Raw genomic sequence first — 23,978 nt, forward strand, 5'->3', positions numbered from 1 at the left:
GGATGTGGTCACTGCGGTGGGGAGGCGTTTCCTGGTGAGAGGTGGGGCCGGAATGGGCAGTGGTTCTGTTGAACTCAGTGTCACCCCACAGTCAGGCCCCAGGCCCTAGAACAATTACCTGGAAGCCAAGAGAGAGAGACAGAGCCCATCCAGACCACCAAGGTGGCTTGCTCTACCTGCTCGCAGGTGGCTGCTGTGTCCCTGCCCTGCCCACTGGGCCCCGCCGTACCCACTCCTGCTATCTGTCCCCACACACCTTCCTGCTTGCCCACCTTCTCCATGCACTTCACTAACATATATCTTCTTGTCCTCAGACCATTTAGCCCCAATTTTGGTTGGAAACTCTGTGAGGTGAGGCTCAGGTAGCAAAAATGTCAGGCCTCTGGGAAGGATCCAAGGCTAGAAAGTATGCTGAGGCCTCTCTCCAAGACCACGAACATTTGTCATCTCGGCTCCTTTCTCCTGGTGCTTGGTGTTGAGAGAATCATCAGCTCCTGGACTGGGAGCCTTTCAGAGACTGTCTAGAATCGACTCACTCACTGACAGATGGCAGGTAAGCCCTAAATAAGGGAGGTGTTGTGTTCTAAGTCACACACCTCATGTATATAGGAGGATGGGGGAAGCATAGATATAAATTCCTTCTCTGCCAAACAACGTGTACACAACAGAACTCTTCCTACGTACTCAGATTTTGTTTTGCAAAATGACAGCCATTTAATGTGAAAGGCTACAAAAAATATGTTGAAATGTTAGTGTCTTACCAAAGAAGGTCACAAAGGCAGCCTGACTCAGATTGCTCTGTCCTTGCGGTTTGGAGGGAAGGGCCAGAAGGAGTACAAAGTGTGGCAGGGGTAGGAGTAGGTGGAAAGGAGAGTCCCAAGGCTCTGGCCTTAATATGCATCACCCACCGAGATTAGAATTTGATGAGATTATAAGCCTTAAAATAAAACCTGAGCTTAATACCACTGAACTGGATATGTACAAGTGGTTAAGATGGTAATTTTTGTGTGATATGTATTCATGACGATAAAAAGTTTTCTTTTTAAAAGAAATTCCAAATAAATAAAACCTGAAAATTGTTATGTATGTTCTCTTGTAATTAGTCTTTCTTTAAAAAAAAATTAAAGCTCTAGAACAGTAAACATTATTCAGAACCACAGGGCTTCCCTGGTGGCACAGTGGTTAAGAATCCACCTGCCAATGCAGGGGACACGGGTTCCAGCCCTGGTCCGGGAAGATCTCACATGCCGCGGAGCAACGAAGCCCGTGCGCCACAACTACTGAGCCTGCGCTCTAGAGCCCGCGAGCCACAACTACTGAGCCCGCGGGCCACAGCTACTGAGCCCGCGCACCTAGAGCCTATGCTCCGCAACAAGCCACCCCGATGACAAAGAGAAGGCCCCGCTTGCCACAACTAGAGGAAGCCTGCACATAGCAACAAAGACCAGATGCAGCCAAAAATAAATAAATTAAATAAACTAAAAACCAAACAAACAAACCAGAAAGACCAGGTATGATTTTTTGTTGTCGTTGTTCCTAAGGTATCAAACTGGCTGTTTTGATTCTTAACTGTTTTTCATCACTTACAAAAAGGCTTAAAAAATTCTAACTGGTTCCTCAAGAAATTAAACATAGAATTACCATATGTCCAGCAATTATATGTCTACATATGTGCAAAAGAATTGAAAGCAGAGACACAAACAGATATTTTCACACTAATGTTTATAGCAGAGTTATTCACAAAAGCCAAAAGGTGGAAAGAACTCAAATGAACTCAAATGTCCATTGATGGATGAATGGATAAACAAAATGCTAATATTATATATAAAATATTGTTTATATCATACATATTATTCAGGCTTAAAAAGGAAGGAACTTCTGAAACATGCTACAGCATGGATGAACCGTGAAAACGTTATGCCAAGTGAAATAAGGCAGACACAAAAGGACAAATACTGTAGGATTCCACTCATATGAGGTCCCTGGAGTGGTCAGGCTCCAAGAAACAGAAAGTAGAATGGTGGTTGCCAGGAGCTGGTGTTTAATGGGTCTAGAATTTCAGTTTGAGGACTTCCCTGGCGGCCCAGAAGTTAAGGCTCCTCGCTCCCAGTGCATGGGGCACGGGTTCAATCCCTGTTCGGGGAACTAAGATCCTGCATGCTGCATGGTGCTGCCAACATATATGTGTATATCTATCTATATATATATATACATATATATATATATATACACACACACATAATTTCAATTTGACGAGATGAAAAACTTCTGGAGATGGAGGATGGTGACGGTTGCACAACAATGTGAATGCACTTAATGTTACTGCACTGTGCACTTAAACATTGTTAAAATGGGGGAATTCCCTGGGGGTCCAGTGGTTAGGACTCAGTGCTTCCACTGCAGGCGGCACAGGTTCAATTCCTGGTCGGGGAACTAAGATTCCATAAGCCACGCAGTATGGCCAAAAAATTAAAAAATAAATAGGTAATAAAATAAAAATTGTTAAAATGGTAAATTTTATGGTATATATATTTTACCACCATGAAAACTTTAAATCATAGTATAAAAAATTGAAACATAAAGAGGAAAATGATTCCTTACAATTTCCTCACTCCCAAATAAACCTGCATTTTTTTTACAGGCTTCTGCAGGGTAGGGAGCAAAACCCAGGTATTCTGACCCCTAGCTTCCTCCCCCTCCATCATGCAAGAATTTCTGAAAAAAGGAATCAGGAAGTTACTCAAGGAGTGTGTGTAAAAGGGAAGTCTCTGGTCAGGAGTCTGGAAAACAGGCCTTTGTGCAGGAGTCTTCTGGTTGACAGGGTGCTCCTGGATCCAAGTGTTCTGGGATGAGCCTGGCTGTGCTTGGAACCAGTTAAACTTTTTTTTTTTTCCTTAAAGCTCTTCCACTTTAATCTCCTTTAGGATTTTCTTTGAACTCCATATGCATTTTATTTCCCCCCACCCTTTATTTTCTTTTTTGGCCCACCTCATGCGACATGAGGGATCTTTAGTTCCCCAACCAGGAATCAAACCCATTCCCCCTGCAGTGGCAGCACGGAGTCTTAACCATTGGACCGCCAGGGAAGTCTTATTTTAATTTTTTAATTGAAATACAGTTGTTTTACAATGTTGTGTTGTAAAACTCTATTTCTCATACACTGTGCAGCTGGCCCATGGGCTGCTGTGTGCAGAGTTCTGCCCTTGGTGCTCTTCATTCCTAAGTGTATGTGGTGGTTTTTTAATATTTATTTATTTATTTAGGCTGAGCCGGGTCTTAGTTGCGGCATTTGAGATCTAGTTCCCTGACCAGGGATCGAACCCGGGCCCCTGCATTGGGAGCGCAGGATCTTACCCACTGGACCACCAGGGAAGTCCTTATGTGGTGGTTTTAAAACATGTCTCCAAATTCCTTTTCACTCCTCCTGTCAGAGGTAGAATCTCATCCCCTGCCTCATAAATACCGGCTGGCCGTTGTGACTCACTTCTTTTTTCTTTTTTTTTAAATTTTATGTATTTATTTTTTGGCTACATTGGGTCATCATTGCGGTGCACGGGCTTCTCACTGCAGTGGCTTCTCTTGTTGTGGAGCACCGGCTCTAGGCACGAGGGCTTCAATAGTTGTGGCTCGCAGACTCTAGTTGTGGCACACGGGCTTAGTTGCTCCACAGCATGTGGGATCTTCCCAGACCAGGGATTGAACACATGTCCCTTGCATTGGCAGGCAGATTCTTAACCACTGCGCCACCAGGGAAGTCCCATGACTCACTTCTAATGACTAGAATTCAGCAGAAGTGACAGTATGGCTGCCACGGCTAGGTTAAAAAATAGGGAGAGTGCTGTTCCCACGTGGCTTGGCTCATTCCCACTCTCTACTCATCCTTGAAACCCAGTCACCATGTGTGAGGAAGCCTAAGACACAAGTAGGTGCCCTGGTTAAAGTCCCAGCAAGGGTCCCAACTGACAGCCAACGTCAACTCTCTGACCCGTAAGCAAACTCCTTTCCAGATGACTCCAGTCCCAGGCTTCCAGCCACGTCAGCGGACGCTGAGTTATCCCCACTCAGCCCTGGCCAAAAAGCAGATTCATGAGAAAAAAAAAATATTGCTGTCTTAGGCCACCAAGTTCGAGGGTGGGTTTGTAGCAGAGAAATAGATAATCTGGAACATTCTACATCAGTGTTTCTCACCAAGTGAGTAAGGACAGTACTTCAGAATAACCTGTGGGGCCTTCTCCAGGGTTCACTCTTTATCCCTATTCTTTGCCCCCCCCCACCCATTCTATTACACTGTTTTAGGGCCTGTATTGGGGAGGGTGAGGAGGAACATGGTAGCCACGAGAGCACTGAGTTGGTCAAGAAATCCCACAGGTGATTCAGATACGCCCTCCCTGTGGATGAAATCCACTAGACCTGCTCTGTCCAATACGGTAGCCATTAGCTAGGTGTGGTTCTTCAAATTCAAACTCAGTCAAATAAAACATTCGGCTCTTCAGTGTCACTAATTACATTTCATTTAATTAATCCACTAATTACATTGCAGCTAGTGGCCACTGTATGGACAGTGCGGCTACAGAACATTCCTGCCATCACAGAAAGCACTATTGGGCAGTGCTGCCTTAGAACCTGGCTTCCCAGACGGTCAGCAGCACCCAGAGAGAGCATCAGAATGCACACTCTCAGGCCCCGCCCAGACCTACTGGATCAGAAGCTGTATCTTATCAGGATACCCAAGTGACGTGTGGGCGCATGAGTGTCTGAAGAGCACGGCACTAGCCAGTTCTCAACCTTGGCCGTATGTTAGAAGCACCCCGGGAGCTTTTTAAAAAGATTGAGGCTTGGACTTCCCTGGCGATCCAGTGGTTAAGACTTCACACTTCCACTGCTGGGTGCACAGGTTCGATCCCTGGTCAGGGAACTAAGATCCTGCGTGCTGTGCGGCGCAGCCAAAAAAAAAAAAAAAAAAAGCCTGAGGCTGAAGCCACACCTCAGACCAAGTAAATCAGAACGTCTGGGGAGGGACCCAGGCAACAGTCTTCAAGGTTTTCCAGGTGATTTCAATGGGCGGCCAAGGTTGAGACCCACCGCTATGGTCTACATCCTCTGGGGGTCCAAAAGCTTCTGCCCTGCAGTGGACACCTGTGGGATTGTTAGACTGACGCCACTATTCGAGGAAGTGTCTTTTCTGAATGGTTACAGTAAGAGCCGTCACATTCCTATAATGTCACCCCCACCACACACACACACTTAACCGTGAGTTGATTGAATGCCTCAGGTAGGCTGGACCAATGAGTTCTTTCCCTTGGAATTTTGGAACTGAGACTGAATGTCTCTGGGTGACTGAATCTGTTAGATGTGAGGGTTGGGAACTCTCAGTGCTCCCTCTCCCATCACGCGGACCAGAGAGAGGAGCACTGGAGAGAAAGAGAGATTTCTGGTGTTGTTTGAGTCTCTGGTTCCATTTCCCTCCAGATGCCCAGCTATAGTCTTGTCCTTGGCTCATGCGTCCTTATAATACATTTCCCTTTGTGCTTCATAGTTTGGGTTGGGTTTCTGTGACCTGCAACCTGCAAATGCTTATTTAATATAATCCTAGGCCTGTTAACTATGTTCCAGAACAGAATTTATTTTTTTTTAAATTTTGGTCTCATGGCTTGCAGGATCTTAGTTCCCCGACCAGGGATTGAACCCGGGCCCACAGCAGTGAAAGAAACCTAACCACTGGATCGCCAAGGAACTCCTGGAACAGAATTTCCAACTAGATCCCACAGGTAACTCAAAGTTACTAAGTAAAAAACTGCTTTATTATTATTGTACAGAACATTTCTTTTTTTGTACTTTTCTATATTGTATAATATTTCATAATATTAAGAAGGCTTCCTGGGTAAAACTGCCTGATTTATTTGGGCAGCAGGCAGACAGGGGAGGGGAAGAAGCAGGCTTTCCCAGCAGTGCAGCCTCTCTGAGGAAACATCTGTTTGCAGAACTGGAGTTCTGGGCCATGTCTTCTCCAGTCAGAAGTTCCAGATGATGCCAGGCCCAGTGTATGTGGACCTCAAAGGAACAGAGATGTGGCGGCTTGGTGAGCTACCCACTGGGGTTCTGCTCACTTTTAGACTTGCTAAAGGAATTGCTAACTGACTGCCTGGTACCCCCTTCACTTCTGCTTGGATCCCACCTGCCTAATCTGGCCATGCCTACACCTTAATAGTTCTCTGTAGCGCTAAACTGAAGCCCCATCTGGAGATAACTGGACCTGATGGATCTTGAGGAAACGATCATTTGAGCTGAGTATGTTGTGGGGGGGGCCCTGCCCACAAGGTGGCTTTTGTGGGTCCTTTTTCTCCACCATGATGCTACTTGAAAAGTTAATGAGGTATATTCCAGACTGAGGCTCTCAGTGGCCAACACCTACACTCTATGTTGCATCGCTGCCCACCAGATGTTTCCAGGAGAAAGGAGGGCCCAAGGGGCTACCACAACTTTCCCCAAGTCCTATGTGTACTGAGCCTGACCATACTCAGGTTCTTAGCCTGATTCTGGCGGAGGTGGATGCTCTCAAGAAAACATCAAGGGACTTGCCTGGTGGCACAGTGGTTAAGAATCCATCTGCCAACGCAGGGGACACGGGTTTGAGCCCTGGTCCGGGAAGATCCCACATGCCGCGGAGCAACTAAGCCTGTGCACCGCAACTACTGAGCCTGTGCTCTAGTGCCCGTGAGCCACAACTACTGAGCCCGCGTGCCACAACTACTGAATCCCGCACGCCTACAGCCCGTGCTCCGCAACAAGAGAAGCCACCGCAATGAGAAGCCTGCGCACCACAACGAAGAGTAGCCCCTGCTCACTGCAGCTAGAGAAAGCCCGCATGCAACAACGAAGACCCAACGCAGCCAAAAAAAAAAGAAAGAAAGAAAGAAAGAAAACATCAAACTTCATGTCCTTTACCACATACCTGACTATCACTGTCTCATTCATCAGAAAGGATTACTACCTCTATGGGTCATTAGTCACCTGAGATCCAGCTGGAGGACTCACTTGTATTCTGGTTCCAGAAAACTCGTCCATCCAAATTCATCCATCCTCTAGCTCTCCCATCCCAATGCCAAGGGGTATCAACTGGATCCTGAATACATCACTCCATTGCTGCACTTTCTACATGTAGCAGCACTGGGTGGCCAGACTTTATTTATTTATTATTGTTTCTATTGAGCCATTATTCACATACTATAAATTTCACCCTTTTCAGGTGTTCCATTCAGTGGTTTTTAGTGTATTCACAAGACTGTGCAACTACCACCACTGTCCAATTTCAGAACATTTTCATCTCCCCAAAAGGAAACTGTATACCCACTAGTAGTCACTCCCATTCCCTCCTCCCCCGCAGTCTCTGGCAACCACTATCTGCTTTTTCTCTATGAATTTGTCTATTCTGGACATTTCATATAAATGCAATCATACAATTTGTGGCCTTTTGTGTCTTGTATCTTTCACATCGCATAATGTTTTCAAGGTCCATCCATGCTATAGCATGAATCAGTGCTTCACTCCTGTTTTTTAATCACTGAATAAATAATATTTCATCATATGAATATTTGTCTTTCCCACTACCTGAAAGTAGAGCATTCCCATGAAGCCTTCCATAAACTGAAATGACAAAGCGAAGAAGTAATTATCTTAGGACACATCTTGCTAATGGATGCACAAAATAAACCGAGATAAAGCACAGATGCCCACAGACACAGTTGAAAACTATGGTGGCTGGATGCTGAGATGCTGAGTGTAGTTTCTGGGGAAAGAGCTTGGCTGTGCCACTCCCTTGCTTGGGGTATGTGCTGCCTCTATAACCACTCGCTGCAAAACAGACACTGAATACGACTCTCACCTTTTGGCTTTTACTATTGTAAAAGCGAAAATCCTCTTCAGATTTCTTTTGGCTAGCAAAAACAGGTACTAATGTAGGTTTTCCTAAAAGCAAAGTGGCATAAAGTGAACTTTCAAGAAAAGTGGGGAAGGGACTTCCCTGGCGGTCCAGTGGTTAAGACTCTGCACTTCCACTGCAGGGGGCATGGGTTTGATCCCTGGTTGGGGAACTAAGGTCCTGCAAGCTTCATAGCGTGGCCAGAAAGAGAGAGAGAGAAAGAAAGAAAGAAAGAAAGAGAAAGAAAGAAAGAAAGAGAGAAAGAGGGGCTTCCCTGGTGACACAGTGGTTAAGAATCCGCCTGCCAAATCAGGGGACACGAACAAAGTTCTAGCCCTGGTCCAGGAAGATCCCACATGCCGCTGAGCAACTAAGCCTGTGCACCACAACTACTGAGCCTGCGCACCACAACTACTGAAGCCCATGTGCCTAGAGCCCATGCTCCACAAGAGTAGCGCCTGCTCCCCGCAACTAGAGAAAGCCCGCGTGCATCAACAAAGACCCAATGCAACCAAAAATAAAGTGAAAGAAAGAAAGAAAGAAAGAAAAGTGAGGGATACCTGTACCACATTTTGTTTATCCTTTCCTCGGTTGATGGACATGTGGGTTGTTTCCACTCTTTGCCTATTACAAGTAATGCTGCTAGAAACATTCAGGTCCAGGTTTTTGGGTGGACATATGATTTCAGTTCCTTTTCTGTACATACCTAGGAGTAGAATTTCTCATTCATATGGTAATTCTATGTGTAACTTTTTGAGGAACTGTGGGTGGCCAAATTTACAACTGTTAAGTTCATCCACTTCTTACTTTCTGCTCAGAACTCACGTTCCTCCAGCAACGACAGCTCCACACCTTCCCCTTCCACATTGTTGAGGACCTCAATGAACCTGGCTCCTGAGCAAAATGTGGAGGACACCAACCTCAGGCTAGAAGAGCAGCAGCAGCAGGCGCCAGGGGAGACAACCCTTCAGGAAGACGGTGCTGTCTTCCTGCCATGCTTACGCCACCCATCCTGGCTGAAGCCTAAAGACTCCTTCTTAAGCAACGTTACTGCAACCAGAGTTCTGGGTTTCATGCTTCAAGTGGCCTTCATCCACAACCCACAACCCACATCTCACCACTGCCTACTGAGCAAGGTGTGTTTGGACCTTGCCACGCCCACCTGGGATCAAGAGGCAGCAACCAGGAATGGCAGGGACGTGATCAGTGGGGGAGGTTCCTGATTCGTGCTCCAGACCCCACATCAGCACAGCTGAGGGCTCCAAGCAGAACGTTGGTGAAAAGTTGCTTTACACTTCAGAATTTCAGCTTCTGCAGATGAAGGAACATGCAGTCAACCCTCAGCTTCTCCCAACCAGATGGAATTAAACCGCACTCCCTCTTCGTGTTCTCTGTAAAGTGCAGCCTCAGGTGTGAGAAGCGGGCAGCAGACGGGCACATTTTATAGTTGGACACTGAGGCTTAGAAGGGTTGAGTAGCCTGTCTGGGGTGACTAACGATCCTATTTTGCCCAGGCCTGTCCTGGTTTTAGCATTGAAAGTTCCATGTCCCAAAATACCCTTAATTTTGGGCAAACTGAGAAAGCTGGTTAGTGTCTTCCAAAGTCACACAACTAGCAAGTGCTGGAGCTGAATCTGAACCCAGATCTCACCATCTCCCATGTCCTCCTCCTGCTGAATGAGTGAATTCCTGAGCAGGTCAATCACGTGAAATATATTCAGAGCAACAAGAGATCCAGGTGTTTCCTGATGCTCTTCCTTTCCCTTTTGCCCTCTCTGCAGGGGCGCCCAGACCAGCTGAGAGTTCCATCCCTTACCCAGGGCCATCCTGATGCCTACAGGGAATAAGGACAGGGCCGCTGAGCTCAGGAGAGCTTTATCACTGTCAGGGCCTGCCCGGTCTCACCTACCTGGCTCCCCAAGATCTCAAGAGTCAGAGATTCCAACCTTGAGAGCTGTGAAAAATGATGAGAATGAATTAGAGAGGTCCCAAGTGCCACCTCTTTGGGGAAATCTGGGGAGATGGAAAGAACCTGGGCTTTGGAACCAGTCAGCCCTGGATTTAATCTGAGCTTCCCATCTTTTTTTTCTTTTTTTTTATACTTTAAAAAATTTTAATTTTATTTTGGAGTATAGTTGATTAACAATGTTGTGTTAGTTTCAGGTGTACAGCAAAGTGATTCAGTTATACATATACATGTATCTTTTTTATACATATATCATGTATTCTTTTTCAAATTCTCTTCCCATTTAGGTTGTTACAGAATACAGAGCAGAGGGACTTCCCTGGTGGTCCAGTGGTTAAGACTCCACACTTCCAATGCAGGGGGTGCAGGTTCGGGGAACTAAGATCCCACATGCCATGCGGCATGGCCAAAAAAAGTAAAAAAAGAATATTGAGCAGAGTACTCTGTGCTGAGCTTCCCATCTTAATAGCTCCAAGGGACTTGGCAGTCTTCTTAATTTGTGCCTGAATTTCTATTTTTCCCAAATTCCCAACTTGAAGGGCTGTTGAGATAATATTAAATACTTTATATAAAGAACCTCATTTAGCACTTCAGTCCTTGTTTACCTTGACCTAGCATTGCTTCTCATCTCATCTTTCAAGACCATAAAGATCTGCCCCTCCACACTAGGGACCGCCTTAGACCTTCTTACCATTCAGGATTGCTCTACATTGACCATCAAATTCCCCAAGCACTGAGCCTCCCCTTCCTCTTGCTCCACCTGATGGTCCATCTTATTGACACTTCTTTCTCCTGGAGCCCACATCCTGGAGGTCATCACTGACTACCCGCCCTCTTTGACCTCACCCCACTTCCTCTATAACCTTGACTTCATTGTGAATCACTTCAACCCCACTCCTTACAGCCTTCCTCATAAACCTTCTGCCTTGAGCCAATACAACCAACTGCTCTTTGTCCTATTGGAGAAAATCACACAACCCACGATAGTCAGTGCCTCTAGTCGCCCTGTAACATGGATCTGGACAACCCTCATTCCCCTCCCGACAGTTGCTCTTCCAAACATTTCACAGCTTCCCTAAAGAGACCTGCGCAATGCCACCAATTCTCCATCAGCTGATAATCTCTTCCTCTCTCCCCACGAAGAAAGCTGGGGTTTTCGGCAGGAGCCCCAGCTCTCTTCCTTGCTGATTCTCTGCCCTCCAGAATGGGGTTGGCCCCCTTACCCCTTATCCCCACCCTAGCAAGGAGAGATTAGTAATCATAAATATCAAGGTCTGCTCTTGGCTTCATTCATGGCTTGCCTGGGGATTCTCACTGGCTTCCTCCGGTTCTTGCAGCCCTATCTGCTCTGATACTTTCCTCCTGTAGTGAAGGAAGGTGTTTCCCACTTTGTACCCTCCACTGACCGTCCTACCCTGTTAAAATGTCTCTATTCCTCCTATGCCCCTGCTCCCAGCCATAAATGATTGTGTCTTCTATGTACCTCACAATTTACTGAACACATTTTTCTATCTCATTTAATCCTCTAAAATAACCCTTTGAAGTGGATCTTTTTTAAAAATTTTTATTTATTTATTTATATTGAAGTACTGTTGATTTATCATGTTTCAGGTGTACAACAAAGTAATTCTTTTCCATTATAGGTTATTACAAGATATTGAATATCGTTCCCTGCGCTATATAGCAGATTCTTGCTGTTTTTCTATTTTACCTATGATAGTGTGTATCTCTTAATCTCAAATTCCTGTTATCCTTCCCCCACTTTTCCCTTTGGTAACCATAAGTTTGTTTTCTATGTCTGTGAGTCTATTTCTGTTTTGTAAATAAGTTCATTTGTATCTTTTTTTTAATGAAGAGAATCTTATTGTTCCTTTATCAATGATGGTTCAGAGACTTTAAGTAATTTGCCCAAGACAAGCGATAGCGCTGGATGGACCTCAGCCTGATTCTCTCTTTTCACTCTGCAATCCTGGCATCAGTGACCACACTTCCCTGGCCACAGGTGGGATGTGCATTTCCTCCTCTGTGCTTGGCTGAATCCCCATATGCCCACCCGCTGTGCTCATTCACCGCACTCTGAAGATGTATTCCTTATGTTTGCCCCTCATAAGGCTGTGAGCCCCTCCAGGGTGGGGAACTTCATTTCTGTTTTCCAGGATCCCTCAGTAAATGCTTTTGATCCCATCAAGTTCAAGCTACCTTGGCCTGTGTGTCAGGTTAGTTGTGGCTAGTTGACCATTTTGTCTTCACACTTTCATAAAATGAGTGGACATGAAAAACTGATGATACTAGAGAAAAGGCGCGAGATCTCATGGCCTTGGTACAATAGGGACAAAGCTGAGAAGAACTGCGGATGCTAAAATCAATGACGCCGGCCTCAGTTGGACGTGCAATGGGCTTTAGTTGGTCTGCGCTGTATTCAGTTGGGAAGGAAGAAAACGAAATCGAAGCATATGTATAGAAGGCTAGGAATATATGATTTAGGTGTATAACTAAAACACGAGGGGTAATTAGAAATTTTATGATTTTCTCACTTGCCCTGGGCGGAGCCCCTCCTTAGAATGTGAGACTGTGTTGTTTTACTTGTGCACACTTGATTCATATAGAAACAGTCCCTTGGCACTCACCGTGCACTAGGCCATGTTCTGGAGTGAACCCTAAGAGCTGGGTATGGTTACCACCCACCCTTCTTTTTTTTAAGATGAGAAAACAAAAGCAGAGAGAAGTAAAATAACTTGCTACAGGTGCTCACTTCAGCAGCACATATTCTAAAACCGTAGAAACAGAGAAGAGTAGCATGGCCACTGCACAAGGAGGACACAAATTTGTAAAGCATTCCATTTTTTAAAAATTTATTTTACTTATTTATTTTTGGCTGCGTTGGGTCTTTGTTGCTGCTCGCGGGCTTTCTCTAGTTGCGGCGAGCAGGGGCTATTCTTCGTTGCGGTGCACAGGCTTCTCATTACGGTGGCTTTTCTTGTTGCGGAGCACGGGCTCTAGGCGCGGCCTTCAGCAGTTGTGGTTCATGGGCTCTAGAGCGCAGGCTCAGTAGCTGTGGTGCACAGGCTTAGTTGCTCCGCGGCGTGTGGGATCTTCCCGGACCAGGGCTCTAACCCGTGTCCTCTGCACTGACAGGTGGATTCTTAACCACTGCGCCACCAGAGAAGTCCAAAGCATTCCATATTTTTATGACCAACTCTCTACAAATTCTTATCCGTGGAGAAGACAATGCTTAGATCTGCATCACAATCACCCTTGTTTACTGTGTGTTTTCCTGCACACCTCCCAGAATGGACTCTCCCCACCCTCAACATCCTCTTCTGTCTTTAGCTGAGGGTGGCATTTAAGATGAGGGCTTCGCCCATTTTGGCGAGTTACTCAATTTTTCTGGGACTCTCCCATGTACACATGTTATTTGATTTTCTCCTGTTTAAAAATAAATAAATAAATAAATAAATAACTTGCCCCAGGCACACGTGTGCCCTCTGTGTAGTGGTGGCTGGATTCCAACACAGTCTGTGCTTTTCACCAGCACATCACACTATCTCTGTCTTAATGCATTTGCAGAACCCATCATGCATGAGAGCAGATGACTGTTTGAACTTCACGTGATGTGTAAAGGAAACCAAATCTGCTCCTATTTTTATTTTTATTTTATTTTATTTTTTTTGCTCCTATTTTTAGATGAATTCCTCCTGACACAAAGCAAGAATGACTGCTTCCTGGTGGAGCGACTCCCACTTTGATAGTTTATCCAGCATATATGAGCACTGGATATAGCTGATCCTATCACTCAGATGGAAAAGGATTTCATCCCTTTGAATATTATATTGTCATATGTTCTGGAGAGTGATTATTTTTGTGAGGAGGAGGAAAACAAATTAAAGGAAACGAAGGAAAAATAAACTAAACAAAGGAAAAAAATAAAAAGTTGCAGTTGATAATTCAGTAAGAGGTGTGGAGACTGAAAGCAAAAACAGAGCTTAAAAAAAGTTACCGTGTAATTATATCTCAATAAAAGGAAATAAAAACCAGATTCCCAAGTGACTTTAACTTTAGTTGTTCAAGCCAACTTACACAAAATTCTTTTTCAAGTCTTATGATGCGTTTGACAAGATCTCCAGGATCTAAACTCAAGCTAAACCATAAGATAAAGCTAACTGCAGATGAAAAAGATATGGCTGCCTACACCACCTTTATCTGAAAGAGACCAAAAAGGAAAGCCGTGTTTTGTGAAATTCTCAAGGGAGAAGAGAATAAACATTTACCCAGTACTTACCACATGCCAGGCCTGTCAACAGAAATTGGTTGATCTCCTTATCTCCAATATACAGATGAAGAAGCTGAGGCTCAGTAGGTCATGAAGAGAGTAAGGACTGGACCCAAGCTTTAACCCATGTCTCTTTATAATACAACATTCTGTCCACAAATTCTTGGTACATCGCTATAGGTTTCTGACTTCAAAAATGATTAATATATAATCATTTTGTAATATATACACATATCAAATCATGATGCTATATACTTGAAACTAATATAATGTTATATGTCAATTATATCTCAATTTAAAGTAATTATTAACAGTGTACACTTATCTACCCAAATCTGGGTCTCCAGAGCCACTCTAGTTACTGCCCTAGATGTGTCCCAATCCACTTCTAGCCTGACAGTTTTGAACAAATAGCATTGGTATATGAAGAAATTGTACTTGAACCTTACCCTTTGAGTTAAAAAACTGCAATTTGTAATAGGAAATAACATTTCATATTGCGACCCACTACACACAGATAGAGTGTTTAAGTGCACTACTTCAAGAAACAATATTGGAACTTCTCTGGCAGTCCAGTGGTTAGGACTCGGCGCTTCCACTGCCAGGGCCCCAGATTCGATGCCTGGTCAGAGAACTAAGGCTCCACAAGCCGCAGGGCCAAAAAAAAAACACCCAAAAAACAAACAAACAAAAAACCCCAATACTGGGGCTTCCCTGGTGGCGCAGTGGTTGAGAGTCCGCCTGCCGATGCCAGAGACACGGGTTCGTGCCCCGGTCCGGGAAGATCCCACATGCCGCGGAGCGGCTGGGCCCGTGAGCCATGGCCGCTGGGCCTGCACGTCCGGAGCCTGTGCTCCGCAACGGGAGAGGCCACAACAGTGAGAGCCCCACATATCGCAAAAAAAAAAACAAACAAAAAACAATATTTAACTTTGTTACATGCACTGCTCTCCTATTTTCTTTTCTATTCCACTTTTAAAATATGCTGATCTTGAGCTGTTTAACTGATTTCATGGCACACCAATGGGTTAAGATCTACCGTTTGAAAAACACTGTCCTTTAGGGTTTTGGTTGATCTTGAGATATTTTTTTCTTGTTTTGTAAATGCAGAAATATAGGCTCTAAAGAATGAGGTGACTTCCTTAAATTCACACAGCTAAGAAATATTGGATGGAGGACCTCAACACAGAATTCTGTGTTTATGCCCAGTATTCTTCTGAATACAGAATTTCTTCAGGGGAAGTGTAAATGAGAAATTGAAGAAAACCCATATGCAACCCTGTGAGAAGAGAGACATAGCTGTGTGAAGAGTCAAAAGAGGAACATTTCATAGGAGTCTCGCTGCAGCTGACGCATTTGACAGTCATTTCTAGGGGACGCCTGCTCTGGGCCAGGTGAGATGCAGGACCTGGGAATTCAGAGGTGGGGACTACACAGTTCCTGCCTTAGGATGGGCTCCCGTTTCAGTGGAGGAGCCTTCCCTGTAAACAGATAAATTGCGGTGCAGGGTAATTAGAACCAGACTAGTGATGGAGGAAGCACAGCTGAAGGCTGTGAGTGGGGGACAGAACCATGAGAGAAAGGAGCCATGAATTCTGTTCAAAGTGAGGGGCTGGGAAGAGAAGGGAGTTGAGGAGAGCAGGCTTGGTGGTGGGCACAGGGGGTGGCCGAGCTGGTGGTATGGGCAGAATATCTTGAGGGTAGAAGGCACTGGGTGGGCAGAGGAGGGGAGCATTTTGGGCAGCCATGTAACCGAGCAGGACCCTAGGAGGCTTTCCCAGAATAGACCCCCACCCATGTCCTCCGCCTGCCTTTTGTCTGTAGAAAAACTTTAGTCAAAGAATAAATTTAATCAGAGAAGTGAGAAAATGCAGAAAGAAAGGGAAACGGTCAAGCAAGACAAAATAATAATACTTTAGCCATTAATCAAAGTCAAGGACCTTTAGTTCCTCCTCAAGGACTATAGATATTATTCTAAGCCACAACCTTTGAGCTATTTTACAGATACTAAAACTCCCACCAGGTGGAAGAAGTTAACTGTACACTGTCTACAAGCGCATAGACCCCAGACCAGTTGGAACCAGAAGGTTGATGATGCTGACTCCCGATTACCTCACCACCAACCAATCAGAAGAATGTCCACGAGCTGACCACACCCTGCTCCTTGAACACTATAAGACTCCTCACTACCCGCTCCGGGGTGGGGCACACAGTCTTGAGGATGTTAGCCCACTGTGGCCCCCTTTGTCTGGCAAAGCAATAAAAGCTACTCTTTTCTACCTCACCCCAAACTCTGTCTCCTCCTTTCTCTTCGCATTTCTATTTGGCACCGGTGAAGAGGCCGGTTTTTGGGAACAGCTGGAGTAGCAAAACCAAACTGCAGGCCACTGAGGGGCGGGCGTGTGGGGCATGAGGGTCAGGCGGGTAGAACCCCCTTTTTCAACTTAGTGAGGTCACTTCTGCTCTCTAGACTTTATCCATTGGAACAGTGAAGAGTGAGCAGAAAAGCAAGCTCACGTTTGTTTTCATGGTAAAACCCTTTGCTCAAATGAAACCTCCATGGAGGCCCAATGTATAAATGAGGAGGTGGAGGATGTTTTTTTCTTAACAGGAAACAGATCTACCGTTGTTTGGAACTATACTGTGAAAACTCCTTGATGGGGGGAAGGGGCAGATTCTCACCCTGGGGTCTGAACATGCACCAAGACTTGGAGAAGACAGAGCTGCTTTGTCTGAGGGAGGGAGGGTCTCTCGGACAGTCCAGGAGGGCAGGCGAGAGGGACCCAGCAAAATGGGGGGAGGGTCACTCCCCTCTTGCCATGGCCTCCCTTCCCCAGCCGCACCCACCCCCAGTCCATTCTCCACTCTATCAAAATCTGGAGGAACCCTTTTAAAAGGTAAAACCCTTCGATGGCTCCCCTCACTCTCGGAAGGAATCCAAACTCCTGACCATGGCCTCCCAGGCCCTGCGCCCTCCGCCCGCTGGCTGCTGCCCAGACCTTGCCTCCCACTGGCTTCCCTCACTTACCACCAGCCACCCTGCCCTCCTTGCTGTTTCTGAATTCATCCTACGTGCTTCCTGCTCAGGGCTCTGGTACTTATTGTTCCCTCTGCCCGGCCCACTCCTCACCCAAATATCTTATTTCTCTCCATCACTTCAATCAGGTCTCTTTGCAAATATTACCTGAGCAGAGGACCCTTTAAGCCAGAGCAGCGGCCTCTCCATCCCTCTTCACGTTCTCTCTCTGCTTTGATGATTTCTTCATAGCACATATCATGTAGTAACATTCATTTGATGACTCCCCCTGCTAGAGTGAAAGCTCCTGAGGGTGGGATTTGACTCCCCTCCTCCTTACTATCTCTCCAGCATCTGGGGTGGTGCCTCCAACATAGAGATGCTCCATAAACATGTGCTGAGTTAGTCGCTTTGCTAAAGGGCAGAGGAGTCAGTGAGTGTAAGTTGCCTGTGATAGCAGAAAGCTCGGGAAGGCTTTGGACTTTCCCTGCCTGTAGCACTGGAGCAGGGGTACCTTCCACTGCTTATAGGGACTGGGGCAGGTAGGCACCCAGCTGGCACATGGGTTAAATGTGAACCAGTTTAAATAGGAGCTAATGAGGTAGAAGCAGAGGGGGGCCTGGTGTCCCAGGGCCTTCACCTTCTTCCTTTTGGATCCTCAGGCACAGCATCAGCGCAAACTCTAAGATGTACCAGCATTAGCTACACAGTGGCCTTTCTTGTCTCCAGGACGACAGAGGATGAACCCTGAGACCCCTCCCACTGGAGGAAGCGTATCTCTGTCACTCTGGAAAGGGGACTCAGGAACTTTTGCCCGGAACCCAGGGACCAGTCTGCAGGCATGGAGGGGACTCTGGATCTTGGCATGAAACCGCACCTATGACAAGTATAGGAGCCTCTATTCTGAGGGTCCCAGATGTGTCAGTCATGGAAATGTGAGGGTGTTTTCCCAAGGTGTTCACCTCAGACCTCCCTGAGCTGCCATCTTTGATTCCCTGTGTTTGGTCACAGACTCTGTGATGTGCTCCTATTAAAGAAGAAGAGACGCATGATAATGAGAGAGGAGAGAGGGGGAGGAGTTAGAGAGAGAGCTTGGGAGAGATGAAGAGACAAAGAAGAGAAGAGGCACGAAGAAAGAGAGAATATAAAGGGAAAACCCCAGGGCAAGAGATGTCAGGGAAAGAGCAAGACATTAAAGGAAGGAGAGAGAATCAGGGAAGAAAGGCAAGCACAAGAAAGGACAAAAGTCATAAGAGAACAAAATGGCTGGAATGAAGTAAAAGTTGTCACCAGGATGTGCTCGTTTTGGACGTGCAGAAGGTTGGAGAGGGGAGATCACACAGTGCCTCCTTGGCTGCCCTCCTAGCTCCCGGAATCTCCCTGCCAGGAGCCCCACCCTACTTCCGGCTCATCAGGGTGGGGCTCCCTGTGTTTCTTGGGATGAGTCCTCAGTCCCAGATGGTGAGCCTATAAGGGGGTGGGGTACTCCAAATGCCACGCTCCTGATCATTACTAACCAAGGCTAAGGGTTCCAGCCCCTCCTTGGGCTTTGTTTTTCTGCCCTGCTGACACAGTGGGTCAGAGGGCCAGTCCTAGAGGGGCCCCAGAAGAGAAGGGCTGGCAAAGAGAAGAAATCGATGACACCAACCCTGGGGAAGTTTCAGACCTACAGGAGGGAGCCGTTGCCCTGTGTGGGCTACAGCCCCAGGAAGATTCAGCTATGGCGCCCAGGAGTCCTGAGGGCCCAGAACTGCCCCCAGAGGAGGACCTGTCTGCTTTTACTTCCTCAGCTTCCCACTTGCCCACTGCGCTGACTCTACCTGTTCCAGGGAGGGGGATCTCCAGGTGTCCTGTGGCCTCAAGTCACCGTTCTCAGAGAGAAAAAGTTTGTGAAGAGTCTGACAGATCGAGGATGGATGAATGGAAAAAATAGAAAGTACAGCAAAATATTAAGATAGAATCTACATGGTGGGCATAGGGATGTTCACTGTACAATTCTTTCAACTTTTCTATACTCTGGATTTTTTCAAATAAAATATAAGGGGAGAGAAAAAAAGTGTCTGGCAAATAGTAGGCATTCCTAAGTATAAGGTGTTGGGAGTGTAATCCCTTTCCAGGAGAATCTATATTTCAAATACCTGCAGAGGACAATGTTTATCCTGAAAGATGGCAGATTGCAGGTGAGGGCACCAGCAGAAACCAAATAGGGGAAGGAGAACCTTGGACCACACCCAGAGGTGATTAGGAAGTTTGCCCACACAAAGCAGCTGGCCCTTCGGTTGGTGATCTTTTCTCAAGTTTATTCTGCCTCTCCTGAGATCTGGGCTTTGGTCCAGAGTTGACCCCACCCTGCCACCTGTAACCCTTGGGGCAGGATAAGATGTTCCAGACCCTGCCTGACAACTGACCCTAAGAGTTTGATCATGTTTGCTCAGGAGGTGAGGTTCACGCAATGAAGAGCAGGGGGAGGGCTTGGACGAGGTATAAAAGACCTGGAAGTTTCCAGGGGGTTACTTTGCACTTGAAAGTGCCAGGTGAGGGGTGACAGAGGTATGGTCTGAGGGGTAATAGGGATGCCTGGATTTGAATTAGAGGGGATTCACGCTGAGCTGAAGAAGAGGCTTCCTGGATTGAATGGCTGGGGAGACCTGCGTGTCAGCTAACCGGGGCATCTGGTTGTGAGCTAGTCTTAGGTGTAAGGATATCTGGATCTCAGCTTAAGGACTGGGGACACCCAGGATACACCTACGGCCAGATTTGTGTTAGTGGAGAAGGAGGTATGACAAATAGACCAGGTGCCTGGGATCTGTCTTAAGCCGGTTCCGATTTCTTCTCCAACTCCTCAGTCTATCCCACCTGCACCAGAACTGCTTGGACAGTGCTGTTGGCTGTTTCTTCTATCACCACCTTCACTCTCCAAGTGACCCAGAGACACACCTCTAAAATGCTCCTTTCCTTCTGATTTGAGACTAGGATGAAACTAGGAATTTAAACTATGCCCCAGATGTCCCACAGACTGGGCCAATCTACCACAGGCCTACTTCAGTTAGGTTTTGCTCCGACTCCTGGTTTGATAAACTCAACCATCTCTAGGATTTGGAGATGTCCTCCACTTCTTCTTTAGAAAACTCCTTTCCTGCTTTGTGCCAGGAGGGAACAGGGCTTGACACAGCTTAATCCAGTTAGAAGGTCAGGATTGATCTTCTGGCTTGGGAGGGAAGAGAAGGATCGGCTGTAGCCAGACCAGAGAGAGGCAGAGGGATTGAGGACACATAAGATAGTATTTGTGACAAACAGGACTAGAGAGTGTGGACAGTTCTTTCTAAGACCAAGACTCGGTGGATGAGGTCTGAGTTGAAGGACCAAGAAACCCGAGCCTCAACTGGAGATCAGGGGTGCCTGGGTAAATGATATCTGGGGGGATAAGGGTAAACGTTCACTTTCTCCTTTCTTCCCACTCCAGCCCCAGGATGTTGACCGTTGCTTTTCTTGCCCTTCTTTGTGCATCAGCCTCTGCCAGTAAGCGTAAGTGAGAAACCAGGAGCCCAGCACTAGAGTCAGGGGAAGCAGCTTCCTGTACTGCTGGTGGCCAAGGCTGTCAGTGGCTGACTTGGGGTGGTGGGAACTGAGTTGTGGGGGGAATAAGGGTGGTGGGGAGAAACTGCGCTCTCAGGGGATTTCTCCCCCAACTCCACCTTTCCCTCCAGTTCAGGCCAGCTCCTCCTCTTTCAGTGGAGAGTATGGAGGCTACGGAGGAAAGCGATTCTCCCATTCTGCAAACCAGCTGGATGGCCCCATCACCGCCATTCGTGTCCGAGTTAACAGCTACTACATCATAGGGTAAGATTCTTTGCATTTTGGTGGTTTGGGGACCTTCTAGGATCTTACTAAATTGTGTATTTCTCAGTCACTTTGGGTCACATCTGTTTCAATCAAGTCACAGGGATAACAGGATATGGAAAAATTATTAGAGGACTTGGATTTGAGACCTGTGCTGTCGAAACCCCTAACACACCCACACTTGTGATCTTGGGTAAATCATATACCATCAACTCAGAGGGACCTGGAAGTTGTCTAGTTTTCCCCCACCCAAGGCTTAAATCCCCTCTGGCACCCTCCGTCTTTGCTTGATGGCTCTCCCAAAGCTTTATCCTTCTGATCCTGGACTTGTATCCCAGCACAGCATGGACAAGTCTCTTCCTTCATCGGAGCCTTTCAGATGTTTGAAAAATCCCTTTTCTTGTTTCAAGTAGGGGGTGGGGGCCTGGTGGGAGTGTAGACTTCAAATTCAAGCTCTGATATTCACTGTCTGGGTGATTCTGGGCAAGTTGTTTTCCCTCTGTGAGCCTGTTTGTCAGCAAAATGAGGAGTTGAAGTTCCATGTATGATCTCCAAGGGCTTACCCAACCCTCACATTCTGTGGGACTGGCAGGGGGTTTGTCATCCCTGTCACTAGTCTGAAGGTCTCAGCCTGTAGGCCAAGAGGTCCTGAATTCTGATCACCTTACTCAGTGTCTCCCTTTCTTCCCTCCTCACCCCTGCCCCTAGTCTCCAGGTGCGCTACGGCAAGGTGTGGAGCGATTACGTGGGTGGCAAGTTGGGAAAGCTGCACGAGATCTCCCTGGACCCTGGGGAATCAGTGGTCCAGGTGTCGGGAAAGTACAGGAACTACCTGAGAAAGCTGGTCTTTGTGACTGACAAGTCCCGCGTCTTGACTTTTGGGAAAAACAGAGGCAAGAATTTCAAAGCTGTCCCCTTGCACCCCAACACTGTGCTACGATTCATCAGTGGCCGATCTGGCCAATCCATTATCAATGCCATTGGCTTCCACTGGGATGTCTACCCCAGTAAACACGAGAACTGCTGAGTTGTCCTGCAACACTGCAGTGGGGGTATGGGAACCCCTCACCACTAACCACCATCCACCTGTCTCAATGAAAAAGAAATAATAAAAGGGCATGGCTAAAGTGTGTGTATGGGTGCCTGCAGCTGGGGTCCACCTCTTGACTCTGGGTATGGATGTGTGACTCTCATTTCTGGCTATTCGTCAGACGTCAATCTGGGGAAGAGTGGGAGGATGAGGGAGAGAGGTGTAAGAATCCTGGGCTTTTCTTCATGATTTATTAAGAGGAGATAAGATTCTGGCCTGCACCAATTCTTTTTTTCAAGTGTTTACCCAAACTGGAGTTCTAAGGCTGAAGGTAAGACCTAGTTGTGGTTTATTGCGAAAACCCCAGATGTTCCACTCTCCAGCCCTTTTCTCCCCTTTGTCTTCCCCTTGAGATAGTGCCTCTCCACCAAAAGGCTGTCACCTCACTCTCCTGACCTTAACCCACTCACTGTACATGGGTGGCCTGAGCCATCATCCTTTGTTATTTCCCAGAACCCACCTGACTCCCAAAATTTAGCCTAAGTTCCTGCCAAGGGCTTTGCCTATTACCCCAGCCTAGTTCCTCCCCACCTTTACTCATAAGCCCTGGTGTCCTTGCTCAGCTCTCTCAGACCGCAGTTCTTTCCTCAGGAAGCCACCACCTCCTCAACAGCTTCTACTCTGCCAATATTACCCTCAAAACAAGGACATCCCAAGGTGGGGGGGTGGGGGGGTAGAGATTTCCATCATGGGTTTCCATGAAAAGAAGGGGCTGGTTAGAGTCCAGGGGAAGCATTAGGGTGACTGGATAGATTGAGCAAGGATACAAAGTTGCTTTGGAAATAATTCTTAGGACTCTAGCTCCCGGTCCTAAATTTTTGACAGTTTTTTGTTTGTTTTCTTTTGTGTGTGTGTGGTGGTGATTGGGGGTGGAGGAACTTACTCACTGCTCCCAATAAGTTTATACACATCCCAGAGAATCCCAGTCACATTTCTTCACAATTAGACGAAGATAACAGTTATGCACATGTAATTTTACAAAGAAATATTAACATTACACAAACTTATGCCTAGTCTGCTTTTATAAAAATTCCTTTATTTCTCTCAATTCCATGGAATGGAATACTGTGCCACTGTAATTATATTTTTATTGAGATATAAATCACATAATGTAAAATTCACCCTTTTAGAGTGTGCCATTCAGAGGTTTTTAGTATGTTCACAAGTTGGGCAACCATCACCGCTCTCTAATCCCAGAACACTTTTACCGCCTCAAAAGAAACCCCATCCCCATTAAGCAGTCACTCTCCATTCTCCTCTCCCCCAGGCCCTGGTAACCCTCATCTACTTTCTGTCTCTATGGATTTTCCTATTCCGGACATTTCATACAGATCAAATTATACAACAATGTGGCCTTTTATGTCTAGCTTCTTCCATTTAACATAATATTTTCAAGTTTTATCCATGTTATAGCATGTATCAGTACTTCAATCCTTTTTATGGCTGAATCTGACAGACTTTTGACAGATCAGATATCTGGTCAACTGTAGGAAAGCCTCTGTTTTCACACTATGCCCACTTAAGGCACTGGCACCTCAGAGGCAGCATGGCACAAGGGGGCTAAGGGAAGGGATTGCTGGCTCTTATCTAGTCTACACATTAGGTTTTGGCAGGAGATTATGATTGAAGAAAATATCCCCTTACTTAAAAACTTAAGCTTTAAAATTGCTGAATTAAGCTAATCACACATTTACCAAATATCCCCTGTTAGGATCTGGTTCTTTCCCTCTAGTCAAACTGTTTTATTGGTGCCATAACAAAGGTGTTTTTCATAGGATGCTAAAGGAGCCAAAAAGAAGACTAACTTTCTCTGGGAGGTCAGGGAAGACTCTGTGTGTGTGTGTGTGTGTGTGTGTGTGTGTGTGTGTGTGTGTGTGT

At 46.3% G+C, this 23,978-nt stretch overlaps 1 protein-coding gene, 1 long non-coding RNA gene and 1 other non-coding gene across 5 annotated transcripts; all 3 read left to right on the top strand.

Annotated features, from left to right (window-relative positions):
- Positions 1-4,900: 4,900 nt before the first annotated feature.
- Positions 4,901-16,225, top strand: LOC113630691 (uncharacterized). Of its 3 annotated transcripts, none has more exons than XR_003437060.1 (5): positions 4,902-5,768; positions 8,737-9,656; positions 11,740-12,100; positions 15,265-15,548; positions 16,178-16,225. It is a non-coding gene; the product is annotated as an uncharacterized LOC113630691 (long non-coding RNA). The 3 variants fall into 3 exon arrangements; XR_003437061.1 differs by having other exon boundaries at positions 16,159-16,201; XR_003437059.1 differs by lacking the exon at positions 16,178-16,225 and having other exon boundaries at positions 4,901-5,768; positions 11,740-11,886; positions 15,265-15,497.
- On the top strand, positions 12,629-12,731 carry LOC113630818 (U6 spliceosomal RNA). Its single transcript, XR_003437101.1, has one exon. It is a non-coding gene; the product is annotated as a U6 spliceosomal RNA (small nuclear RNA).
- A 3,530-nt stretch (positions 16,226-19,755) lies between the features above and the next one.
- Positions 19,756-22,892, top strand: ZG16 (zymogen granule protein 16). The gene is made up of 3 exons (XM_027125489.1): positions 19,756-20,695; positions 20,878-21,010; positions 21,719-22,892. The coding sequence occupies exons 1-3, from the start codon at positions 20,578-20,580 to the stop codon at positions 22,035-22,037; spliced, it is 570 nt and encodes a 189-aa protein (XP_026981290.1). The 5' UTR covers positions 19,756-20,577; the 3' UTR covers positions 22,038-22,892.
- The last annotated feature ends 1,086 nt before the right edge of the window (positions 22,893-23,978 follow it).

This window comes from Aethalodelphis obliquidens, unplaced genomic scaffold (genome assembly GCF_003676395.1).
Source record: "Aethalodelphis obliquidens isolate GAN/ISIS:26980383/991018 unplaced genomic scaffold, ASM367639v1 scaffold30, whole genome shotgun sequence".
Lineage (NCBI taxonomy): Eukaryota > Metazoa > Chordata > Mammalia > Artiodactyla > Delphinidae > Aethalodelphis > Aethalodelphis obliquidens.